General features: G+C 37.6%; 3 protein-coding genes and 1 long non-coding RNA gene across 4 annotated transcripts; all 4 read right to left on the bottom strand.

Moving 5' to 3' along the window:
- Positions 1-630: 630 nt before the first annotated feature.
- LOC147557667 (uncharacterized) lies at positions 631-6,674 on the bottom strand. Its single transcript, XM_086658807.1, has 2 exons — positions 1,447-6,674; positions 631-1,353 (listed from the first exon to the last, which is right to left on the bottom strand). The coding sequence occupies exon 1, from the start codon at positions 5,902-5,904 to the stop codon at positions 3,904-3,906; it is 2,001 nt and encodes a 666-aa protein (XP_086514933.1). The 5' UTR covers positions 5,905-6,674; the 3' UTR covers positions 631-1,353; positions 1,447-3,903.
- Positions 6,675-10,397: 3,723 nt separating this feature from the next.
- On the bottom strand, positions 10,398-11,239 carry LOC147557666 (uncharacterized). The gene is made up of 2 exons (XM_086658914.1): positions 10,960-11,239; positions 10,398-10,909 (listed from the first exon to the last, which is right to left on the bottom strand). The coding sequence occupies exons 1-2, from the start codon at positions 11,237-11,239 to the stop codon at positions 10,398-10,400; spliced, it is 792 nt and encodes a 263-aa protein (XP_086515040.1).
- Positions 11,240-17,285: 6,046 nt separating this feature from the next.
- Positions 17,286-18,016, bottom strand: LOC147557665 (uncharacterized). Its single transcript, XR_015235331.1, has 2 exons — positions 17,828-18,016; positions 17,286-17,528 (listed from the first exon to the last, which is right to left on the bottom strand). It is a non-coding gene; the product is annotated as an uncharacterized LOC147557665 (long non-coding RNA).
- Positions 18,017-18,445: 429 nt separating this feature from the next.
- Positions 18,446-18,910, bottom strand: LOC147557664 (uncharacterized). The gene has a single exon (XM_086658913.1). The coding sequence runs from the start codon at positions 18,908-18,910 to the stop codon at positions 18,446-18,448; it is 465 nt and encodes a 154-aa protein (XP_086515039.1).
- Between the last annotated feature and the right edge of the window lie 5,394 nt (positions 18,911-24,304).

The raw sequence follows: 24,304 nt of genomic DNA, 5'->3' as shown, positions 1-24,304 counted from the left end.
CGCCTCATAAGCCTATAGAAGGCCCCCTATTGTCTTCCACAAGACATCATCTTCTACCCCAAAAACCTAGAAGGAAGATACAAAGTTTCCATACTCGCCCCCTGATAGGCCTAAAAATAGGTATATTCCCGCAAGTATACGGGGTCAAGTTATAGTATTGAAAATAAGATCGAGTATCGTCCCAAGGACAAGCTATTTTATCTAAATCTCGAATTAAAACCCCCTTTCATTAATTTTGATTTGTTTTTAAGAAACTATTTTAAAAAAGAAAGCAATACTAATAGATTAATAAGAATTAAATCAAGATGAGAAGAAGAATCTAGGGTTTTCGATTTCACCACATAGATGGACTACTTAAAACATGCAATAATTAACAAATCCCTTTTCTCATGTATAACTCAAAATCTAACATAATAAACTATTTAGATTTCGGAATATATTCTTTAATAACACAATTCAAAATCAAGAATGTATGATTGACTACCATATAAAACTAATTTCCTACACTATCATTCAAGATCTAAAAGGCATATCTCATCTAATAAATCAATAAAAGCATGAAATATCTAATTATAATACATGAATGATAATAAGGTTATAGAATCAACATGAAATGACAATCAATAGGCATTGAAGCTCAAAATAAAGATTCATTGATTTATAACATATCTCAAAATAAGCCCAAATATGGGTTTCCTCTACACCCTAGATACAAAATTTAGCTACTCATGGAATCTAAAATAATATTCATTGAATTCATAAAATAAATGGAATTACAAAAGATTAATGGAAAGAAATCACCAAGAATGTTCACAATACATACTCCCATGTATCTCCATTTTGATGTCCAATTTAAGCTCCAAGTATCTCAAGAATATTGCTCAAAACTCCAAATAATAGCTTATTAGAAGATAAAAGAGGAGAAATTTAGAAGAGAGATAGAAGAAGAAGAGATTTTAGAGAAGAAGGTACGAAGAAATTAGAAGGTTAGAAGAAGAAATTAGAAGGAGAAAGAAATTAGAAAGAAAATGTAGAGAAAAGATGAAGGTGGTAGAGAAAGTAGAAGAAAAGAATGGTGGCTAGGGTTTTTAGTTGAGAAGAGGTAGAGAGAAAAGGAGGCTAAGAGAGGATAAGAAGTGGCTTAGAAATTAGGTAAGGAAGCCTTTTGAGAGGGTTGTTGAAGTCTAGTTGAAGAATGAGGAGAAAAAGATATTATATAGGGGTAGGGTTTTGAGTAGGGTCAAAATGGTAGAAGATGGGAAAATGAGGGTTAGTTTTGGAATTACAGGGGTTAAAAATGAATAAAACCCTAATCATTCTCATAAGTCCGGCGGCTAGGGTTTGCTGGGTTCACTTTCGTTTGATAGGGTGCAACGCGCCACTTGAAATAGAATACGGCAGCAAACAGCCACCGTTAGATCTTGAGACACGGGGATCCGGAGGGACGGGAGTGATGACACGCGTCTGGGAGTACGGTATCTAGGCTGCTTCGGGTGCACGGGATAATGATAAAGCACGGGACACACAGCATCCGTTGGATCTACAAAACACGGAAGGTCACGGTCCAGATTAAAACGTGAGATCGGGGCTATGGAATTAAGTTGCTTCGGGTGCACGGAATAGGCCATAAAACACGGGATGCACAGGAACCGTCCGATCTAGGACACGCGGATGGCTACGGTCCAGATTAAGACGTGAACAAGGGACTACCGAAGCTCGCTGAGATGCGCTACACTGGATGATTCACGATGGTCCCACTTCGCTGCTTAGCGCGAACACGCGATTTAGATGCTCCGACCTCCGAACTACGACACGTGTCCCTAAGCATACCGCGGGCCAGAAACTTGCCCGAACTTGTACCGAATGCTTACCAAATGTTGACCTGACTTTGACCTTGGTTTATTCCTTCGTCCGGACTCCGATTTGACTTCCGTTTTCTCCTACGGACTCGTCTCGACCTCTACTTTTCAACCACGCACTGACCTTGGCCAAATTTCCAGAATGCCCTTGACTCCGAATGACCAAAATACCCTTTATGCATCTTTTTCTCATTTTTAACCGTTTTTCACACCTAACTCTGCAAATGACACCTAATCAAGAAAACCAACCATTTTATTATAATAAAGACTCGAAACCGACTAACTTGGCTAAATTAAACGACTTAGATGGGACATTTTCATGACCCATCAAACATCCCCAAACTTAGATTTTGCTAGTCCTCGAGCAAAACAAAATAAAAGAAAAACCTAACTCACTTTCGGAGGAATCCCGGTTGCATTTAGCATATGCAACAAGCCGTTAAACCCCTAGGTTGCCCTAGTGGACGAGTTTTGTCTCGTGAGGGTTTTCAGAGAATATACCCACAAAATTCAAAAACATTTCTAAAATACAATAGGGTCCAAAAGCACTCAAAGTCAACTAAGACAGACCAAAAATGTTTATCTCCTAGAAAATTTTAGCAAGCTAATAGGAATCAATCAAAGTTAACAACACTATACAGACGTTAAAGATCTCTTCACTAGTAGTCTAGACTCAAAGTGTACGTGACTAGCCACAATGAGAATCACTTCGGTTCCAAGAAGACAGACCCTTGATCCCTATCTTAATACATTTCGCCTCGACTTTGGCCTCACAGACATACGCTCTAAAAGATGAATCACTCAGAAATGGTTCGCTCGTATGTGCGAGTGTGATCACTAAACTTGAACTCAACACATAAAAAGGGTGAGGACAACATTTTAGAACGAATGATCTACGAAAAGGAATATAACCACTAAATGGAATGGGGAAGCTCACTTACCCTTCTCACCCACTCTACCTTATAATAATGCTTCCTAAAGGTCAACGGATACAAGTGATGAGATGGATGGTGATGAGATCCCGAGAATGTCGACGCCTTCAATGCTAGAGAACTTCAAGCAACTTCCATACTTAGCTTTTTGCTTCGAACACTTATTTTACATAACAAACTAAAGTTCACATGAACTTTTTACACAAACTTTCTTTTTTTTTTAGAGATTTTTCTCTTCACTTTTCAATTTTTTTTTTTTTTTTTTTTTTTTTTCAAACACACTATTAAACACAACTATAAACCATGCAATCAATGCAATACCAACACTAGTATTCTCAACAATCAACTTTTCCATTTTTCGCACTTTGCTTTCACATTCTTCTTCCTTTACTTTTCATGCCTTCATTCTCGGGAGTCATATGATGAATGGATGGTGGAGTATCCGTCTTCCTAAAGTTGACACTATTATCGGGTTTCATGGACTACAAGAGTAAGGTTTATTCGCTATCCTGATGTCACTCCTAGTGGCTATGGAAGTTGAGCACACGAGATCAAATGAGCTCTTTTTACAAATTTGCGAGGTTGAGTAGCTCTTCACTCTACTCGGAATCAGCGCAGAAGAGTACACTCAAAGGTAATAGAAAGGCTCAGAAATCTCACAAGGGTTAAGTCTCCACTAATGATTAATCTAGTTCTCTCAGAACCGTCTACCCTTCACTTCCATAATACTCACATGGCTAGCACACAGACGACCTCAAGACTCGAAATTCATGAAGAAACCTTTAACAACCGGATAGTACGGTCAACTCGACTCTATAACTATTAACAAGCCAAAAACAACCATTAGACTCACATTTTCGGTCCAAAATTGAAAAATTTTTGAACCCTCTTGAATTTTCGAAATGAAGGACTTAGCAAAAGTACTTCCCTATCCCCAAACTTAAACCGAACATTGTCCTCAATGTTCTGAAGACTATGCCAAAAATAAAAAGATGAGAGGGAAGATATTACCATACTCCACTGTCCTATATCAGAAGCATGGGTTGCCTCCCAAGAAGCGCTAAGTTTATCGTCTTCAGCCAGACGATGATGAAAGAAAAAGGAAAGAAAAGTTACTGTAAACCTACTGGAATAAGGGTTGATGACTCCCCATACAATAGTAATCGGAAGATTTGAGGGTCAACCCAAAAGATGAAGTATCCAGGAAGATTCAGTCTCACGTCCATGGAATGATATGGCAGTTTAAGTGAGACTTCCAATGTGAATGATTTATCCCCAAACTTAGATGAAGCAACAATCATTAAGTTTGGCGATAAACTAAAGTTGAAAGACATTGGATAAAACGGATCCTCATAAACATGACAAATGGATTGAGAGACCATGGTAGAGTTTACAAGCGATTGCAACGGGGTAACTTGAACTTCCGAGGGACATGGTGCATAACTATTTAAGAGATTGGACTCATCTAGATCAACACTCAAACTAGGAGGTTCTAAAATGACCTCATTGGCTCGTTGTAAAATCACCTCCAAGTTAGGTACTAGCTCATTTGAGTCTGACTTAGGTAAAGACTCCGAAAAACTTTCTAAAATTTCTCTTATTATGATGTCATCGGTGTCCTTAAAGAATTCTAAGGTTTCACCTAAGTCAAATGAGTCATCACTCTCTTTAGACATTTCTGCAAGCCATAACTCATCATCTTCATCTTCTGTAATACCTCCAATTGGACTCAAAAGGGTATCATCATGACTAAGTGTAGTAAAAGATTGAGCATCAAGAAATAATACAGACTCAGCTTTTGGATCTTCTAAAAGTGGCTCAAGAGTTTGCTCAACAATGGACTCGTATGATAATGGAACATTGATGTTGACATGTTTGAACAATTTCACTACCTCATCAGATTGAGGTAACTTCATCGTCTCCATTAGACGCTGAGGGTATGGAGCTCTAGGAACATAAGGTTCAAACGTTGGAGGTGGACTCTCGGACTCACGAGCCTTCTCAGGATTATCACGAGGGTGTAACTTGTTATCCTCATGAACTCTTACTCTCTTGTCAAGAACTCTACCTCTCCTAAGGGTGGTAACTACATTGGCTTGATCGGGTGGTTGTCTAGCCAATGTACATTCTGATCCCTGCCCTGGTTGGCTCAGAACCTCACCATTTTCTATCTGACTAAAGGCTTCTTGAAGTTGACACACCTGGTTTTTTAAACTAATCAATGTCTGAGTGGTCGCTTGCATAAACTCTGGCGTGTTCATGGTGTCCTCTAATGTCATCTTCTTTTCAGAAGAATGTTGGACACTAGATTGAGCATAAGGATCGCTAGAGGCACCAAACTCAGGATGGTTCATAGAAGTACTGGGTTGACTCTGGTATTGACTTTTAGACCAAGAGAGATTGGGATGATTTCTCCAGCTTGGATTATATGTATTACACACAAGTTCTATCGAAGTTCCCCATTGATGAGATTGCACGGCTAGTTCCTCTAAGAAGGCCACGCCCTCGTCGGCGGTTTTATTAGAAAACCCGCCATTACAGAATGATTCAACCAGGGATATGGTAGGATAATCTAGTCCTTCATACAATATTTGGACTAGTTTCATTTTTCTGAACCCATGGTGTGGACACTCTAGTAAAACATCTTTGAATCTCTCAAGATATGTATGGAGAGACTCTCCTTCGAGTTGCTCAAAATTTAGCAGATTCAGCCTTAAAGCTCTGGTTTTATGCGTGGAAAAGAACTTTTGTAGAAATACACCACTAAGTTCTGCCCACGTAGAAATAGACTCTGGTTTTAAGGCATAAAACCAAGACTTTGCTTTATCCTTTAGAGAAAAAGGGAACAACCTAAGTGTAACGGCATCTATCGAGTTAGGGACGTTCATAGTCTTACATACGTCCTCAAATTCCCTAACATGATAATACGGGTTCTCATTCTCTAGACCACGAAACACCGGAAGCATGTTGATAATCCCTGACTTTATCTGGAAATAAGTGTTAGTCGAGGGTAACCTAATGCATGATGGCTGACAAACCATAGTTGGGTGCATGTAATCTTTGAGAGTCATAGGTTGATTCTCGGTCCTAGCTTGATCAATGTGATCCTCCATAGTCTCGCTTAAAGAAAGGTTTTCAAGTAAAACACTCAAATCAGACTCTTAACAAAATGACCCCTCTCATCACACAACCTAAGAGGCATACACCAAAAGACAAGACAACAGACTCTTTTGATTTTTTTTTTTTTTTTTTTTTTTTTTTTTTTTTTTAAGAGTAACGAAACTACGAAGATCCTAAGGAAAACAACAAAGCAAGCAAGCTGACTCCACCAAGCAACCTAGACACAATCTAGACGACCGGGTAGTCTTTTTCACCTAAAATTGATCTAGACAGCTTCTACTTCTTACCAAAACTTGAACTATGATTCTTATGAGGAGTTACTCCGTCACAGTACAACGATCAAGAACTGTGTTCTTGGATCGTTCCCTCTTCCTGGGAAAACTCCAAATACTAATCAAGTTCGAGATTTGTCAAGAATGTCCTATAAGCTCGTTACCCTTTGGCCAATGTCTAAATCGATTTTTAATTTAAGTGAGGCTTGGGATCGGCGATGTTGTTACCTAGATGGGCAAGAGACCGGTGATGAAATCCGACTCCTATCTTGTAATGGGTTAATGCCCTTACTAATATGATAATTAAACTAACAGTTCGACAATCAATTAGGCAAGCAAAAACATCACAAGTACCCACTTACAGGAGATTCGTGGGTGATCGAGATGTTACCTCCCGTTCAAGACGGGCGACGACCTTTGTAGACGACCCGGACCACTCTTCCCGCAAGTGTGCGAACCCGAGGCTTCTTAGTTTCGGTTACAAATTAAATGCCCTCAAAATAAAAATAAAGTAAAAATAACTAAAAAGGGTCTTCTTGATGTCCTCTTCCTTGATGCTCCCTCCTTTGTGAATCTACAAAAAGAAAGGAAAAACAAGTCAAAGTAATCAAAATAGACAAAAATAAAAATAAAAACCAATTCAAGATTGAAAATAAAATTAAACTTATCCCCGGCAGCGGCGCCAAAAACTTGATAGGCCTAAAAATAGGTATATTCCCGCAAGTATACGGGGTCAAGTTATAGTATTGAAAATAAGATCGAGTATCGTCCCAAGGACAAGCTATTTTATCTAAATCTCGAATTAAAACCCCCTTTCATTAATTTTGATTTGTTTTTAAGAAACTATTTTAAAAAAGAAAGCAATACTAATAGACTAATAAGAATTAAATCAAGATGAGAAGAAGAATCTTGGGTTTTCGATTTCACCACATAGATGGACTACTTAAAACATGCATTAATTAACAAATCCCTTTTCTCATGTATAACTCAAAATCTAACATAATAAACTATTTAGATTTCGGAATATATTCTTTAATAACACAATTCAAAATCAAGAATGTATGATTGACTACCATATAAAACTAATTTCCTACACTATCATTCAAGATCTAAAAGGCATATCTCATCTAATAAATCAATAAAAGCATGAAATATCTAATTATAATACATGAATGATAATAAGGTTATAGAATCAACATGAAATGACAATCAATAGGCATTGAAGCTCAAAATAAGGATTCATTGATTTATAGCATATCTCAAAATAAGCCCAAATATGGGTTTCCTCTACACCCTAGATACAAAATTTAGCTACTCATGGAATCTAAAATAATATTCATTGAATTCATAAAATAAATGGAATTACAAAAGATTAATGGAAAGAAATCACCAAGAATGTTCACAATCCATACTCCCATGTATCTCCATTTTGATGTCCAATTTAAGCTCCAAGTATCTCAAGAATATTGCTCAAAACTCCAAATAATAGCTTATTAGAAGATAAAAGAGGAGAAATTTAGAAGAGAGATAGAAGAAGAAGAGATTTTAGAGAAGAAGGTATGAAGAAATTAGAAGGTTAGAAGAAGAAATTAGAAGGAGAAAGAAATTAGAAAGAAAATGTAGAGAAAAGATGAAGGTGGTAGAAAAAGTAGAAGAAAAGAATGGTGGCTAGGGTTTTTAGTTGAGAAGAGGTAGAGAGAAAAGGAGGCTAAGAGAGGATAAGAAGTGGCTTAGAAATTAGGTAAGGAAGCCTTTTGAGAGGGTTGTTGAAGTCTAGTTGAAGAATGAGGAGAAAAAGATATTATATAGGGGTAGGGTTTTGAGTAGGGTCAAAATGGTAGAAGATGGGAAAATGAGGGTTAGTTTTGGAACTACAGGGGTTAAAAATGAATAAAACCCTAATCATTCTCATAAGTCCGGCGGCTAGGGTTTGCTGGGTTCACTTTCGTTTGATAGGGTGCAACGCGCCACTTGAAATAGAATACGGCAGCAAACAGCCACCGTTAGATCTTGAGACACGGGGATCCGGAGGGACGGGAGTGATGACACGCGTCTGGGAGTACGGTATCTAGGCTGCTTCGGGTGCACGGGATAATGATAAAACACGGGACACACAGCATCCGTTGTATCTACAAAACACGGAAGGTCACGGTCCAGATTAAAACGTGAGATCGGGGCTATGGAATTAAGTTGCTTCGGGTGCACGGAATAGGCCATAAAACACGGGATGCACAGGAACCGTCCGATCTAGGACACGCAGAAGGCTACGGTCCAGATTAAGACGTGAACAAGGGACTACCGAAGCTCGCTAAGACGCGCTACACTGGATGATTCACGATGGTCCCACTTCGCTGCTTAGCGCGAACACGCGATTTAGATGCTCCGACCTCCGAACTACGACACGTGTCCCTAAGCATACCGCGGGCCAGAAACTTGCCCGAACTTGTACCGAATGCTTACCAAATGTTGACCTGATTTTGACCTTGGTTTGTTCCTTCGTCCGGACTCCGATTTGACTTCCGTTTTCTCCTACGGACTCGTCTCGACCTCTACTTTTCAACCACGAACTGACCTTGGCCAAATTTCCAGAATGCCCTTGACTCCGAATGACCAAAATACCCTTTATGCATCTTTTTCTCATTTTTAACCGTTTTTCACACCTAACTCTGCAAAAGACACCTAATCAAGAAAACCAACCATTTTATTATAATAAAGACTCGAAACCGACTAACTTGGCTAAATTAAACGACTTAGATGGGACATTTTCATGACCCATCACCCCCTAAAAGGTTCAATGAATATTCAATCTTTTTACTCCAAAAAACACCCTGACTGACTTGAGCGTCGGAGCGGTTTTCGAATCGTTTGCAAGTTTTCCCCTCAAGAATCGAGGAACAGGAGCAAGGAGAAGGAACATGAGCAAGGAGAAAAGAACCAGAGCTGGAGCAAAGAACAGATGAAGGAATCATACTCAACCTAACAGAATATTCACACATAACGAAACGCTGTCATGCATCAGTTCATATTTCATGCTGATATAACGGAAGACCATTTTTTGACATCAGCAGGACTGATGTTTAATTTTGGGATATTTTAGAAAATAGTGTTTATCTCTCCCTATCCTAAAAAGAATTCTATCCCTATCTAATGCACATGCCTTTACTGAACATTGCTCTTCCTATACCAAAGACCATTTAATAGAAAGGGCATTTAATATTTATTTTTAGAAATTTATTAAAAGTCTATTTCTAAATGGGAAATTGTTAGCAGCACATTCTCATACAAACAATTGGATTCTTAACAAAATCTATAATTTCCATATCCAGATCCACTTTTTGGCAAGCCAACTATGTTGTTGTCCCTTTTAACAAAAAAAAAACTACGTTGTTGTCCTTTAAAAAAAAACTACGTTGTTGTCCAATTTTAATACAAGATGTCATTTAAACACAAGTATTTAGTTAAATTTGCTCCTTAAGGCCCACGGGGAGAGGGGGTTTGGTGCAGCAGCACGTTCTTGGATACTAGTTGTCTCTTGAAATTTCCTAGATATAAAAATTTCCTACCTCTACATATACAATGTGTTGATTGTGATTCTGAAACCAAATAAGAAACAACTCATTTGAATTTTCTATTGAAATTCTTACATTATTTTATATACTTTCAGTTATTTGGACAGGGTGTTGGAAAAAAACGTTTTTGCTCTTCTCCCTATACCATAAAAAGGTAATAAAATAAAAAAAATTAATAAAGTTAATCAAGACACCCTTTATTAAAAGATGATCTAATCTATTACTAAATCTTTACAAGTTCTTTATATTTTGAAACGGTACACTGGGAGAGGGCCCAGACCCTAGACTAAAAAAAGATCAATTAACTTCTTACATAAAGTGTACCAGACCTATCTTCCTTAAAGATATTAAGTAATTCTCTCCTAAACTTAGAAGAGTGGATCTCCACATATGGTGAGTCTGTCAGCTAACTTGCCAAAGTATCAGCCGCTCTATTAGTTCTCTGTAAATGTGCTCAATTTTGAAGTACTCAAAAGACTCTTTTAGTCGAAGGATGTTCCTCCATAGACTCTAGTAATGCCACAGCGGTCTTGTCTAGTTAGGTCTGAAGTATATGATACCCTGGTTTTGGAGTCCGAGCAAACCTGAATTCTTTGAATATTTAGAGAGATTGCAAGCTTAAGACCAACTTTAATACCTTGCAACTCATGCATTTATTGTTGTCGGTTGTTTTCTCCCGACCACTGCTCCATGAACGTTGCCCCAATGGTCTCGTATTAATGCACCATATCCTCCTCCCCTATCATTTCGCAAGGACCCATCTGTATTAATCATCATAAACTCCACCATCGGTGGTTTCCATTTACATATAGTCCTATGCTGATTAGTGAAGGTTACCGAGACTTCTACATTGTCGAAGATCAAACGATATTCTGGTTTGTCTTCGGCCTGCATTTTCATGCAACTGATCTTCATTCTCACTTCATTTTTTATCTTCCAAATAACTGCTTCGGGTTCACATGAACTACCTCTAAAAATCTGAGTATTCCGCTCACTCCAAATGTGATGTATGTAAGCTCCAAAAAATAGTTTTTTCACCACTGCTACACTTGAATTGCCTCCACAATATCTCATTAACACTCTATCTCCTCCTCCCATGAAGTAGGCCATGATTTTTGGTACCCATTTGAGAACGAAACCTTGACCGAACTGCCCAGCTATGAACAGTTGAAAAGTAAGTGGAAATCATCTTCAATTTCTTTGTTACATAGACTACATGTAGGATCAACATTGCTTCCCCAACTCATAAGTTTTTCTTTGGTCTTTAGTCTTCTGTGAAGTGTTATCCATTGAATCATAGCATGTCTAGGGATGACTTCTTTGAACCAAACTACTTTACTCCAGGCTACACTGGTTCCAGTTGGCCTTATTGCATTATAAGAGTCCCTTAAAGCGTAAATTCCATCTTTGTTGCATTTCCATACCATCACATCAGACACAATGACATCATAACTAGTTTCAGTGAGGTGGTGTATTATTTCACCCATACTATTTTGGAGATGAGGAAGCACGTACTACTTTCCTCCACTGATGCATGAACTAATTGTTGCATTGAAGTGCAGGTGGGGGTCTTGGCAGAGTGAGGGAGGAAAATGACTTGTTAATCTTCCTAACGGGTGTAAATAGTCATTCCAGAATGAAATATTTTCACCATTACCGTCTATATGGAAAATCTGATCCCTTGCATTCTTTTTAGATGTTAAAATCTTGCGCCAACACCAGGAAGAGTCTGAATAATTTTGGGAGTCCAGAAATCTCTCCCCTTGATAAGATTGGTTTTCACCCATTGAATCCAAAGTGTATGTTTCCCACTTAGAATATCCCAGACGAATCTCATGGTAGCAGCGTCGTTGGTGGCTTGGATATCACGAACCGCTAACCCTTCTTCTGTGAATGGTAGACATATTTGTTGCCTTCCTACTAGAGCTTGTTTAGTTTTCATCTATTTCCCAACCCCAAAAAATCTTTTTAATATGGCTTGAATTTCATGTATTACATGCTGTGGAAGACAGAAACAAGTGATCCAGTAATTAAGCTTTCACGTAAGCACTGCTTTTATGAGAAGTAAACGACCGGCATAAGACACATATATCACTTTCCAAGACTTCACTCGGTTAGTTCTATGATTCAAAGAGGAACACAACCCGAGTATGATAGTAAACAAGAGGTTAATGGCAAACCCACTTTACAGGCAGTTCCCCCTTTTCAAATTGAAGAATGGCATGTATAGTAACACCTATATGATCATTTACACCGGCCAAAAACACATTACTCTTTGATGATTCACTTTCAGTCCTGTAAAGCTAGAGAATTCATGTACTACCTCAGTTAACCCCACAACCGAGTTCTCATCTCCCTTCACTAAAAACTATCATGTCGTCGGCAAATGAAAGATGGGTTATCATCGGGTCCTTGCATATTGGGTGCAAAGTAATGGTTCCAAGTTGTACTTGCTTCTTTATTATGCAATCAAACAATTCCATCATGATAACAAACAAATACGGAGATAAAGGGAAGCCTTATCGAATCCCCCGCTTACCCTTAAAATAACCTCTTGGATAACCGTTAATCTTTATTGAAAATTAAGAAGTTGTAACACATAGTTTGACCCATTCAATAAACAATGGAAGAAATTTTAGCTTTGCTAACCAATGAAATAGTGCATCCCATCGAATCATATCATATGCTTTGCGCAAATATATTTTGACTGCACAACGCGGTGGACCTCTTACTTTGTGGTAATTATGAACTGGTTCATGAGCTAGCATAATGTTATTCTGAATTTTTCGACCTGAAACAAATGAAGACTGACACGGACTAACAATTCTGATGCACGCATCCTTGAGACGATTCATTAGAACTTTTGTAATGCATTTATATACTAATTAATTGAGACAAGCAATAGGACTATAGTTTGAGAAAGTAGTGGGATTCGTTACCTTAGGAATGAGTGTTACTAGAGTAGCATTCGTCTCACTCATCAATTTCTTTTGTCGAAAAAAATTCAAGACTGCCTTGAAAAAATCCTCCCCTATGATGTGCCAATATTTCTTGAAGAAGAAAAGAGAACCCGTTCGGTCCCGGTCCCGGTGCCTTATCAGATCTTACAATGGAAAGAGCGGCAGTAACTTCATTGCGAGTAATATCTTTTATCAGATTAGTACCTTTGGGAAGAGGTAATTGAAGGATATATCTGTTCGGTCTGAAGGGGATGTCCTTCGACCAAGGTGGCAATGCGATCAATTTGTCAGTTAAGATAACGATGACCATACGGTAAAAGATCATCCAGTCCGGTCCAATTAGGGGTCGTAATGCTTTGCTAGAAGCCAACTACGATTGTCGGATCAAGTCGTTGATTCGCGGCTAACATAGACCGGATCCTACAAAGTGTTACACATAAGAGTGGTAACTTGATCGGAGAGACTTGACTAGACGAGAACAGGCTAAAGATGGATTGGATCCAACTGGAAAGGCCGAAAAGGTTCGAATGGAGATTCGGAACAAGATAGAAAGAACCGGGCCTTAAAAGGGGTGCCCGGAGGAAGGCTTATAAGGCCGTCCATGTGATGGCCGACCAAGGAAAGTGGGCCGGCCATATAAAGCCCATGGTGGGCTGCCCTGGCCGGCCACACTTAAGGGATTAGTCAAAATACCCCAAAAGGGTATTTTGGTAATTATCTTTTCTGTGACCCGAAAACAGAAAGACCTAATCTGAATGAGATTCTAATTAGGGTTTCTCTATATATAGGGTCAGTAGAGAACAGAAAAGGTGTGGATTTCTCTCTGGAAGAAAAAATATACATCTCTCTCTCTCTCTCTCTCAATATACAGCTAGTGGAGAGAGAGGAATATAGAGAAAAAGCTTTCGTTCTATCAATCTAGTCAAGAAGAAGAGTTCTTCTCAACCTTCTAGTAAGTCCTAGCAGTCTGAAAGGAAGGGAGATCAAGTCTATTCACTCGGTGTCTCAAGTACAGGAGCTACACTTGGAGCTCTCGATCTTCACACGCGATTGGAATGGTTCGAGGGAAAAACGCGTTAAGGTATTTATCCCTCTTCTAGTTCATTGATTAGTTTATGCATATGATCCTGGGCAATCTAGTGTTAACATATGATGTTTGAGATTCCGCTTAGAACACTAGATAGTGTATAGGATACAGACAAAACCCTTCAGTAATTACCTCGACTTTTAATATTTCAGTTGTGGACGAAATCGATTGAAAGAGAGAGAGAAGAGAGAGCAAAACCGACAAAGAGAGATTATGAGAAACTGTTTCTCTTGTGTTTTTCATTGATTCAATACATGTATTTATAGTTTAACAGATGTTTATCTAATAAGAAAAGATTACATAAGATCATCGGGAAATCCTAACTATACATATCACAACATTCTCACATAAAATCATAACTATTTCGGTTTGGTGGGATTCTCGGTTAGCTCTCAGTTGGAGCTGTTGATCGGTCGGGCCTTGTGGCTGGGCCTAGCATGTCGATTGGGAGGTGCCTGTAGTATATCTTTAACACTCCCCCTCAAGTTGGAGCAGAAAGGGAGATGATGCCCAACTTGCTGATAATCGTGGTAAACGCCTCTGCTCCAAGTAGTTTGGTAAATATATCCGCAAGTTGCTCAGAAGAAGGTGTAACACGAGGAGCGATGACGTTAGTTTTTTTTTCCCGCAAGAAGTGGCAGTCAATTTCGATGTGCTTAGTTCGTTCGTGAAAAACTGGATTATCTGCAATGTGGAGTGCAACCTTGTTGTCGCAGTGGACCGCCATAGGGGCAGAATGATCAATTCCAAGGTCACCGAGCAAGTTTGAGCCATTAAAGCTCGCTTTTTAAATGTGCTAAAACACGATATTCTGCCTCAGCAGAGGACTTAGCAATAGTAGGTTGTTTTTTGGACTTTCGTGAGAGAGGACTGGAACAAAGCATAGTGAAATTGCCCGTAGTGGAACGACTTGTAGAGGGAAAACTTGCCCAGTCAGAATCACAATATCCGGAAATCTTGAGGGAGCTTGTGGTAGATAGGAAAAGGCCATGACCAGTAGATCCTTGGAGATAACGAAGATTGCGATGAGCGTCATCAAGATGAATGTTGGTAGGTTTCTGTAAAAACTGGTTGAGAATATTGACGGCATAAGTGATATCAGGACGGGTGACTGTGAGATAGAGGAGACGACCAATCAATCGACGATAAAAAGTGGGATCAGGGAGTGGATCACCATCAAAAGGACTAAGGCGAAGTTTATGTTCCATAGGAAACGGAGAAGGACAACAAGCTGTTAGGCCAGAGTCTTTGATGATATCGAGGGTGTATTTTCTCTGACAAAGAAATATGCCTTTGAAAGAGCGTGAAACTTCGATTCCTAAGAAAAACGGTAGGCGACCTAACACTTTTAAGGAAATGGTTTTATGAAGAAATGTTTTAAGCTGAAAAATAGCTAACTCATTGTTGCTAGTGATGATTATATCATCCACATAGACTAACACATAGAGACTTGTGGAGGGTGTCCAGAAGGAAAAGAGAGAATAGTCAGAGAGTGGCTGGGTAAAACCCTTGTTTATTAGTACAGATGAAAATTTGGGAAACCGTTGACGGGAGGCCTGTTTGAGGCCATGGAGCGACTTGCGGAGCCGACAGACTTTACCTATAATGGCTATTGGGAAGGAAAAAGGAGATCTAACCAGGCGCTAACTATTACAGCATCCTAACTTATAGAAGTCCCACCCTTTTTCGACCAGACCTTACTAGGGGGCTCCCATAAACCATTCCACACCAGGGCCTAGTCCCTGACCACTCCGCTCACTTAACCATGCACAGGGGCTTGGGTGAAACGAGCAAGATCCACTTCCGCTTTACTCGTTTTCCCCTGTTTAAGAAATCCAGGTGGGGTTTTCATAAATACCTCTTCGTCCAGATCACCTTGGAGGAAGGCATTATTGACATCAAGTTGATGCAGCGACCATTCTTAATAGCTGCAATAGAGAGAAGGACTCGGACGGTGACCAATTTTGCCACAGGGGAAAGGTGTCTTGAAAATCACGGCCCTCAATTTAGGTATACCCCTTGGCGACAAGCCGAGCCTTGTACCATTCAATGGAACCACCGGCCTTGAATTTGATTTTATAGACCCATTTGCAACCGATAGCCCATTTGCCGGGAGGAAGGTATGTGATCGTCCAAGTGTTATTGATTTCTAAAGCTTGAATTTCGTCCTCCATTGCCTTACGCCATAGAGGTGCCTAAACTGAATGAGAAAAGGAAGTAGGTTCTTCTGTTGAAATTACAGAAGTTAAAAAAAACTTGATGAGAGGGCGAGAAGTTGGAAAAGGAAAGATAATTGGTAAGAGGGTACTGGACATTACAAGAAATGGAGTTTTGGCAAATATAATCTCCGAGATGGGAAGGAAGCTTCCGAGTGCGCTGTGGTCGTAAGAGATGAATGGACAAATCCTGGGAGTGTGCCTCTAAAGAGTCTGGCGTGCCCGAAGGCGATTGAATGGGTCGAACAGAATCCGGAGTGGAGTTATGTTATGGAGTGCCCATAGCCGAGGGTGAATCGACATGCGTCGGTGGCCTTGTGGAAGTGGGTGCTGAGTCTTTAGAGGTTAATGGAGTGCTCATAGAATCCGGACAGGAGTTGAGTCCGATGAAAGGACAGTAGGAAAGACAAAAGTCCCGTCGTCAGTGATGGAGATGAGTGGTCGCGTGATAGGGGTGGCAGGAACTTTGGAGGATAACGCCATTGGAAACTTGTCATCGTGAAACATAACATCGCGAGAAGTAATTATTTTGCGAGAAGATAGGTCATAGACACGGTGTCCCTTTTGTCCATGGGGGTAGCCCACAAAAATGCCCGGAGAGGCACGAGGATCTAATTTAGTTTTGACAATGGGACGTCTAGTTTAGCAAAGACATCTGAATACCCGAAGGTGGCTGAATTTAGGGAGCGATCCTAATAATTTTTCATGAGGTGAAAGGCCATTTAAAATTGGCGTCGGTAATTTATTAATGAGGTAAACTGCCGTAAGGACACATCCACCCCAAAAAGAAAGTGGAAGATGTGTTTGCAAACGAAGAGAACGGGCAACTTCGAGAATATAACGACGCTTACGTTCAACAACCCCATTTTGTTGAGGGGTGTGAGGACAACTAATTTGGTGCATGATTCCATGTGTGCGGAACCAAAACTGAATATATTTGTTCATAAATTTCGTACCATTATCAGAACAGAATGTTTGAATCTTTAGAATGGGAATGGTACCATTATTGGAATGTATGCGAGAGATGGACTCATTGAATTGAGTCGAGATAAATTTCAAAAAATTGGATATAAAAGAGAAAGTGTTTGATTTATTGGTCATTAAAAAAAATCCAAGTGCAACGTGTGAAATCGTCAACTAAGGTTAGAAAATATCGACATCCTGAATTGGAGGGGACAGAAAAGGGTCCCCTTAAATCCGCATGAATAAGTTCAAATGGGAGAGGAGAGGAAGAATGACTCAATGGAAATGGTAAACGAGAAAATTTAGATACCAGACAAATTTCGCACGGTGTTTTATTGAAATTAATAGACTTCATACATGGAAATTTAGAAACTAAAAATTGAAAACTAGAAATAGAAGGATGTCCGAGGCGCCAATGCCATACATCATAAGAACTACTACGTGGACTAATACTGGAAACTGAAGAAGAACAAATCCTAAAATCCGTGCGAAGAAAGTAGAGCCCTTTATGGAGATCACCAAGTCCAATCCTGGTTTTGGTTGATGGATCCTGAAAGACACAGGAAGTGAAGTCAAAGGTTACTAGACATCGTAGAGAATTAGTAATTTGGGAAACATAAATTAAATTTATTTTAAAATCTGCAATTTGTAAAACATTTTTAAGAATAAATTGTTTACTAAAAATAATAATAGTACCCATATGTTGAACTTTGATACGAGAACCATCCCCTAAACGAACAAAGAAGTTCGTGGGAGCAGGAATATAATGCGAAAAGTGAGACAAAGAACAACAAATGTGTCTAGCGGCACCAGAATCGATGACCCAAGGGGATGAAAGAAAGTTCATACCTGTAAGGTTGATGCCCGGTTCGGTTTGGCCAAGGTTCTGTCCGTGGGTGCCCATGGAATTTCATTGTTGATCTAAGAGGGCCAACATTCCTCGATACTGTTCGTGCGATAGGGGAGGTGGCTGGAAGCACCCCCCCATTAGTTGTTTCGGTGTCAACAGCAGCAGTAAGTGGGCCTCCCCGTTGTCAGTTAGGCCGGCGTTGTCCGCCTCCTGGACCTGGGTACCCGTTAAGCTGGAAACAGGTAACCCGGATGTGACCGTGTTGCCGGCAGTAATCACAATAAGGTCGAGGCCTCTTTTGGCGTGGATGGTCAGCCCGGTCTGACTGATTAGCGTCATTGGGACTGGCGGCAAGAGTTGTCGCTTCAGGAGCATTCGTCGTAGAAGCCATGATATTTTGTTGAAACTCCTCTTGTTTAATAAGGGAGTGAATGCAAAGAATCAACCGAAAAGGATCCATAAGGAATATTTGATTCCGAATTGCAGAAAAACGATCGTGCAGTCCTTGAAGGAACTCCATAGCGCGTTCTTGATTAGAACGATCAATAATTGATTTTCCATGTCCGCATTTACATGGATCGACAGCCAATAGAGATTGTAGTTCATCTTAGAGAAACTTAAGATGAGTAAAGTAAGAAGAAATATCGTTCCCTTCTTGCTTGAAAGAAGAAATAGCTCTTTTCAACTGAAAAAATTTTGGCGCATTGGTTTGAAAAAAAACGATCATGAAGATTTCGCCATATGTCAGTTGCATTATCATCGTAGAGAATGGAAGAACGAATATCTTGAGCAACGGAGTTGATAATCCAACTACCGACTAGATCATTACACCTTTCCCATGAGTGTAATTCAGAAGCAGAGGAGGGTTTCAGAATTGAACCATCAACAAACCTTAGCTTGTCTTTGGCACGAAGTGCCATCTTTATAGCTCTAGACCAGGAGGCATAGTTATCTCCAGTCAATAAAGGAGTAATGAGAACCGTAGTTGGTGAATCAGAGTGATGAACATCGAACACTGGGTTCGAGGAAGGTGGTGTGTCAGGAATGTATTCAGAAGAAGTAGTATCACTGAGAGTTGCCATTGAAATAGTTGTAAATAACCGTTCTTTCTAAAAAAAATCGAACCAAGCTCTTATACCATGTGAAGAGGTAATTACCTCAACTTTGAATATTTCGGCTATGGTCGAAATAGATAGAAAGATAGAGAGAGAGGGGAGAGAGAGAAACCGAGAGAGAGATTATGATAAACTGTTTCTCTTGTGTTTTTCATTGATTCAATACATCTATTTATAGGTTTACTGATGTTTATCTAATAAGAAAAGATTACATAGGATCATAGGGAAATCCTAACTATACATATCACAACATTCCCACATAAAATCATAACTATTTCGGTTTGGTGGGATTCTCGATTAGCTCTCTCGGTTGGAGTTGCTGATCGGTCGGGCCTTGTGGTTGGGCCTAGCATGTCGGTTGGGAGGTGCATGTAGTATATCCTTAATAACCTTCTTCTACTCCAAGAACCTTATCAACTTGTACCTGGTCAATAAAAGTTGGGTCATAGTCATCATGTTCCTCTGTGCCAAAAATCTTTACAAATTTCATTAAAGATGGTGGACAATAAAAGCAATGGCAATAGCGAGCGTCCAATGGTAAAAGCGATGGTGGTGGAATACTATTTATTGTGCACATTTTATTTACTTTAAGTTTACAAAAATATTTCAATCACAAAAATAAGTCAGTATAATCTTATTGAAAGATAAAAATAATGGCAGCACAAGAAGTTAGGAATTTTGATGGCGGAAGAATGTTAGTGATTACGAATTTATCATTTACTAGGGTATATCCCGTGCCTCAGGGCACGAACACAAAATTGACGAAATCCTAACCCTAATTGCACCCGACTTTCTATTTTTAATGTTGCTATATCTGGATACCCTAATTTTTTGGTGTTATTTTCTTTTGTTTCCTTTTCTTAAATTAGTTATTATTTTATTGAGAGAGATTTTTAGTAAGGATGCTTTAAAATGGAAGACACAAAATATTCATAATACTTCTAAACAAATTTTGGTTGATATTACAATATAGTCTTTCTTAGAAATAAAATAACCTATTTAATTATGTATATTCGAGTTAATGTTACTTCAACAATTCAAGTTGAAGTTATGTATATAAAACAGAAAGAATGATGCTGACTGGGACAAACATCCTTATTTAATTATGTATATTGTCTAGAAACCCTTCCTTTATATTACAATATAGTCCTTCTAAGAAATAAAATAACCTATCTAAGAAAATGAAGTCATATAAAGAAAAAAAAAGATTCCCGGATTTAGAAATAAAATAACCTACATAAAAAAGTCATTTCTTGCACAACACAGCTTTAGAAATAAAATAACCTATTTCCTTTTTCTTTTTCTCATAATATTTGTTTCCAAAATAACCTATCAAATTGAAAAATAACAAGTTCTAGAGTTAGTACTCTTTTTTTTTTTTGAAAGATGATATATATTAGATAGAAATAAGAGTTCTATTACAATACAATTTACAAAGAAAATAAGGTACTTGTTTCCAAACCTTCGATCTGTTTTTCTTTCTTGCCCATTTTGCCAATTTGTCCGCTGCTTGATTGAATTTCCTGCTTGTATGAGAGAATTTCACTATTTCTAATCTCTTTTTTATTTCCTGGATTCTTTTGATATGTATGAGGGATTGCCATTGAATATTGTTCTTTCCTTTCTGAAGATATTTTATGATATTAATGTTGTCACTTTCGATAATGATTTTTTTATATTCATGAGATTCTGCCCATTGTATTCCTTTGAGGATTGCAATAGCCTCACCTTCCTCCGCGTTTCTACTTCTAGAGGTGTATGATGCCGCTTCGACCAATTTAGATTCATTGTCATGGACGATAAGACTGATACCTGTGATGCTTTGTGTGTTTATAAAAGATGCGTCTACATTGATCTTTAAAAAGGACGTTCCAGGGGGGATCCATTTTCCTTGTTCTGTTTTGGTTTTTGTTTCATTCACTATTTGAATTTGTGGGAAAGTCGTAATGATGTTAATAATTGTGTCTAGCGTGTTGATTTCGTGTTGAAAGCAATGGTCACATCTAATTTTCCATATGTTCCACATAATTTCATTGAATGTTGATTGTGACTGCCCGTGCTCTCAGACACGGGTTATACCCTAGTATGTATTTAATATAAATAAATATGTTATTTGACCCAGAAGTAACCCACAGTGAGAGTAGGAGACTTTTCTAAATATTCTCACTAAAGACATTGAAAGGTATGTTATAAAATTTTATATGTTTCCTTACAATTAAAAAGATCTTTTAAATTGTTTCTTTTAATGGCTTTTCATTTATATTTAGGGTCCGTGGGTATATAGACCAAAATAATGTTCCAAAAGGGTTTAGGGTCCAATCTTGTCAAAAAAATGGATTTTTAGTCCTTTTGCTCTTTGGTCAAAAAACCTTTACCATCTCTATTTTATTTCCAGTTGTATCCCAACTCTATTTGAGCGGGATATCGAAATGTGGGGCCGAGTGAATCTTTGTAACGGTTAAATGAAGCTTGATTTTTGAATTATTTCCGTTTACAACAATATCTCTTACTCGACTTTCTCTCTCATCAGTTTACTGTTTAGGTAAAAATCACACCTTTCACAAATCGAAACGCTCCAAAACCCTAACGAGATATTCGAATCGCCATCTTCCAGAAGGTAAAAAACCGACTTTATTCTTCAACCTTCTTAATCTTTCAAGCTTTCGGTTCAGGTGAAGAGGTATCATCGCCATTAAAACGAAAAGTTTTCTCGATATGGGTTTTGAACCATCATTACTTTCTTGTGAAAATCTATATAAAACCGAGCTTACATGGTTATTTTTCATCATAAAGAAGTTTTTTGCAACGTTATGGTGAGATTTTTGGTTGATTTTTAGGGTTTAATCTGTTGTGACATAGTTTCTGATGTTCAAAGCTTCGTCATAAATCAATTTTTTGAGATCTGTTTGATAAATTATAGATATTGTTTTGTGAAAAACTATAATTTATGATTCGTTCTTTATGATTCTTTCTTTTTGGGGTTTAGGGTTTGCTTTTGGTATTTTGGCGATTTTGTGAACATTTTGTGTGTTTTAAGGGTTTTGATTTGTGATTTAAGTGTTTAGTTTCATATTGTTACTTATTTTGATGCTTATGATGTATAAATTACATATAATTTATAATAAAAAATGTTTTTAGTGTTCTGAAAGTATCTAAATGTTTAATTTTTTCTTGCAGGAGATTTCAATGGCACCTAAATCAAAATCGACACCAAAAGCAGCCAAAGATACTACTACAGTTAGAAAAAGTCCTCTTAAAAGAAAAGCAACAGTGAAAGAATTAGTTCCTGCAAAAAAATCCAAAATCAAAGTAAGCTCGGCCAATGAAGAAGGTCTAACACAAAAAAAGCAAAAAAACAAAGTAATTTCAGTCAAAGAGGTATGATGTATGAGTCTGTTTATGAAATTTCTGAAAAATTTCTATTATTATGATAAATTATACATAATTTATTTGTAATTGGTCATACTTTGCACATACATCTTAATACTTTATGTAACATGTGGGGAGCAAGCTCAACCAACAAGAAAGGGAAGGAAAAAAGCTAACTCTTATCGTACTGTTGACATAGTAGGCGAGAAAAAGATAATTCCAGAGGGGAATACATTCAATCCATTTAGATTTCTGAAGAAGAAACTAGATTTATAGTAAACTATATTGCCTAAGAGCATATCGAAATATTTTTACACCCCCAGGAAATAATTGTCCTGTTTCTGTAAGTATCTTATTCCAACCATCTGATTTCAGTTTGATTTGCTTATTTTGATTTGATGATTCTGCCTGGAACTCCATCTGTGATAACAAATGGAGAGACATTAATACAAATAAATTATATAGAAAAGTATATTATTTACAATAAATTACACGAACATTTACGTAAATTATATGTAATTTATTACAAAGTACACGAGATTTGCATATATAAAGTGAAGTTGTTCTAATAATGAAACGAGTACTGTTTTGAGATTAAAGCATACATAATGTTCTATAAATTACGCATAATTTATGGACAATAATATAATATTCATGATATTCCTGATAAAGTATATATAATTTGTTAGAAATACATATATCATGTTCTCATTTTGAAAAACATCGTACGGGAGATGTTTGTATAATTTATTGTAAATTATGATAATTTATGATAAAGTACATGTAATGTTAATTATGTTATGAGGAACCGTACGAAAAAAAAACACGTTTCATAAATCCGTACGGATTGAAAACTAGATCTGAAGAAAAATGTGAATATCATACTTTGCTTAAACTACAAATCTAAAGATATCTAATATGATGATTGATGCAACAATCAGTATACTCGATTTGTAGGATTCAGTAATGAAGGATATTCTCATCAATATCAAAATCATTAATGAAATTTTTAGAGAGAGAAAGACAATAATAACATACTCGATTTGAAACAGAATCAGTAAAGAAAAATTTTGTTTACCTGATTAACAATTAAAAGATGATTTTCAAAAGCTCTAATGAATATGAAACAAGTTTTCTGTTTTAATGGAAGATTTTCAGTCGTTTAAGATGTATAGAGAGATAATCAACTATAATAAACTGAAACATAATCAGAAAACTTATAAATTGATTTGTGTTCTACCTGATTAACAATGATTAAGATTATTTCATCAACTCAAACGATTATGAAACAAAGGTTTCTGATTTAATGGAGGATAGTTTCAGACGATTAAGATGTAGAGAGAGAGAAAGATAAAACCAGAAGATTTCGGTTATTGGAGAGAGAAAGATAAAACCAAAAGATGATGAAGATCACGGTTTCTTTGTTTAGAAACGTTATTGGAGAGAGAAACAGGGAGATAAAAATGGAAAAGATATTTGGTGAATTTGGGCTTAAATGTGTATTTATATTTAAGGAAGGTTAGTTTAGGTATTAATATTTTATAGTTTTTCTAGGGATTTGTGTTTTCTCTCTAGATGGACCTAAATGGACTAGATATCGATTTGTATTAATATTTTGGTTTTTATACCCTTTATGTGATTAGAGAGGATTAAAAGTGTTATTAGGGGCCGTTTTTTTTTTGCCATACACACAAAAATTCTTATATTTATACTAGGATATAGCCCGTTCCCTTAGGGCACGGAGTTTTCTATAAGTATTTTACGTTAAATTATCGACATATGTTTTGGTCATTAAGAAATTTTCAAGTCGATAAAACAAAAATGATAATTGTAATAATGTGAAATTTAAAGAAAGAAGAGAAAATAAAGAGACTCGTGAAAATTTAAAAATAGAGGAAATAGGGAGAGAGAGAGATAGTGTGAGATTTTATAGGAAGTGGGTAGTTTATTTTGATTTTATGTCTTTATCATTTAAAATGAAGGGCCATGATT

This window comes from Eschscholzia californica, unplaced genomic scaffold (assembly GCF_041429995.1).
Source record: "Eschscholzia californica isolate CP2 unplaced genomic scaffold, dmEscCali1.0.p SCAF_2, whole genome shotgun sequence".
In the NCBI taxonomy this organism is placed as follows: Eukaryota; Viridiplantae; Streptophyta; class Magnoliopsida; order Ranunculales; family Papaveraceae; genus Eschscholzia; species Eschscholzia californica.
The sequence above is the reverse complement of the archived record's forward strand: the minus strand, read 5'-3'. Positions and strand labels throughout refer to the sequence as shown.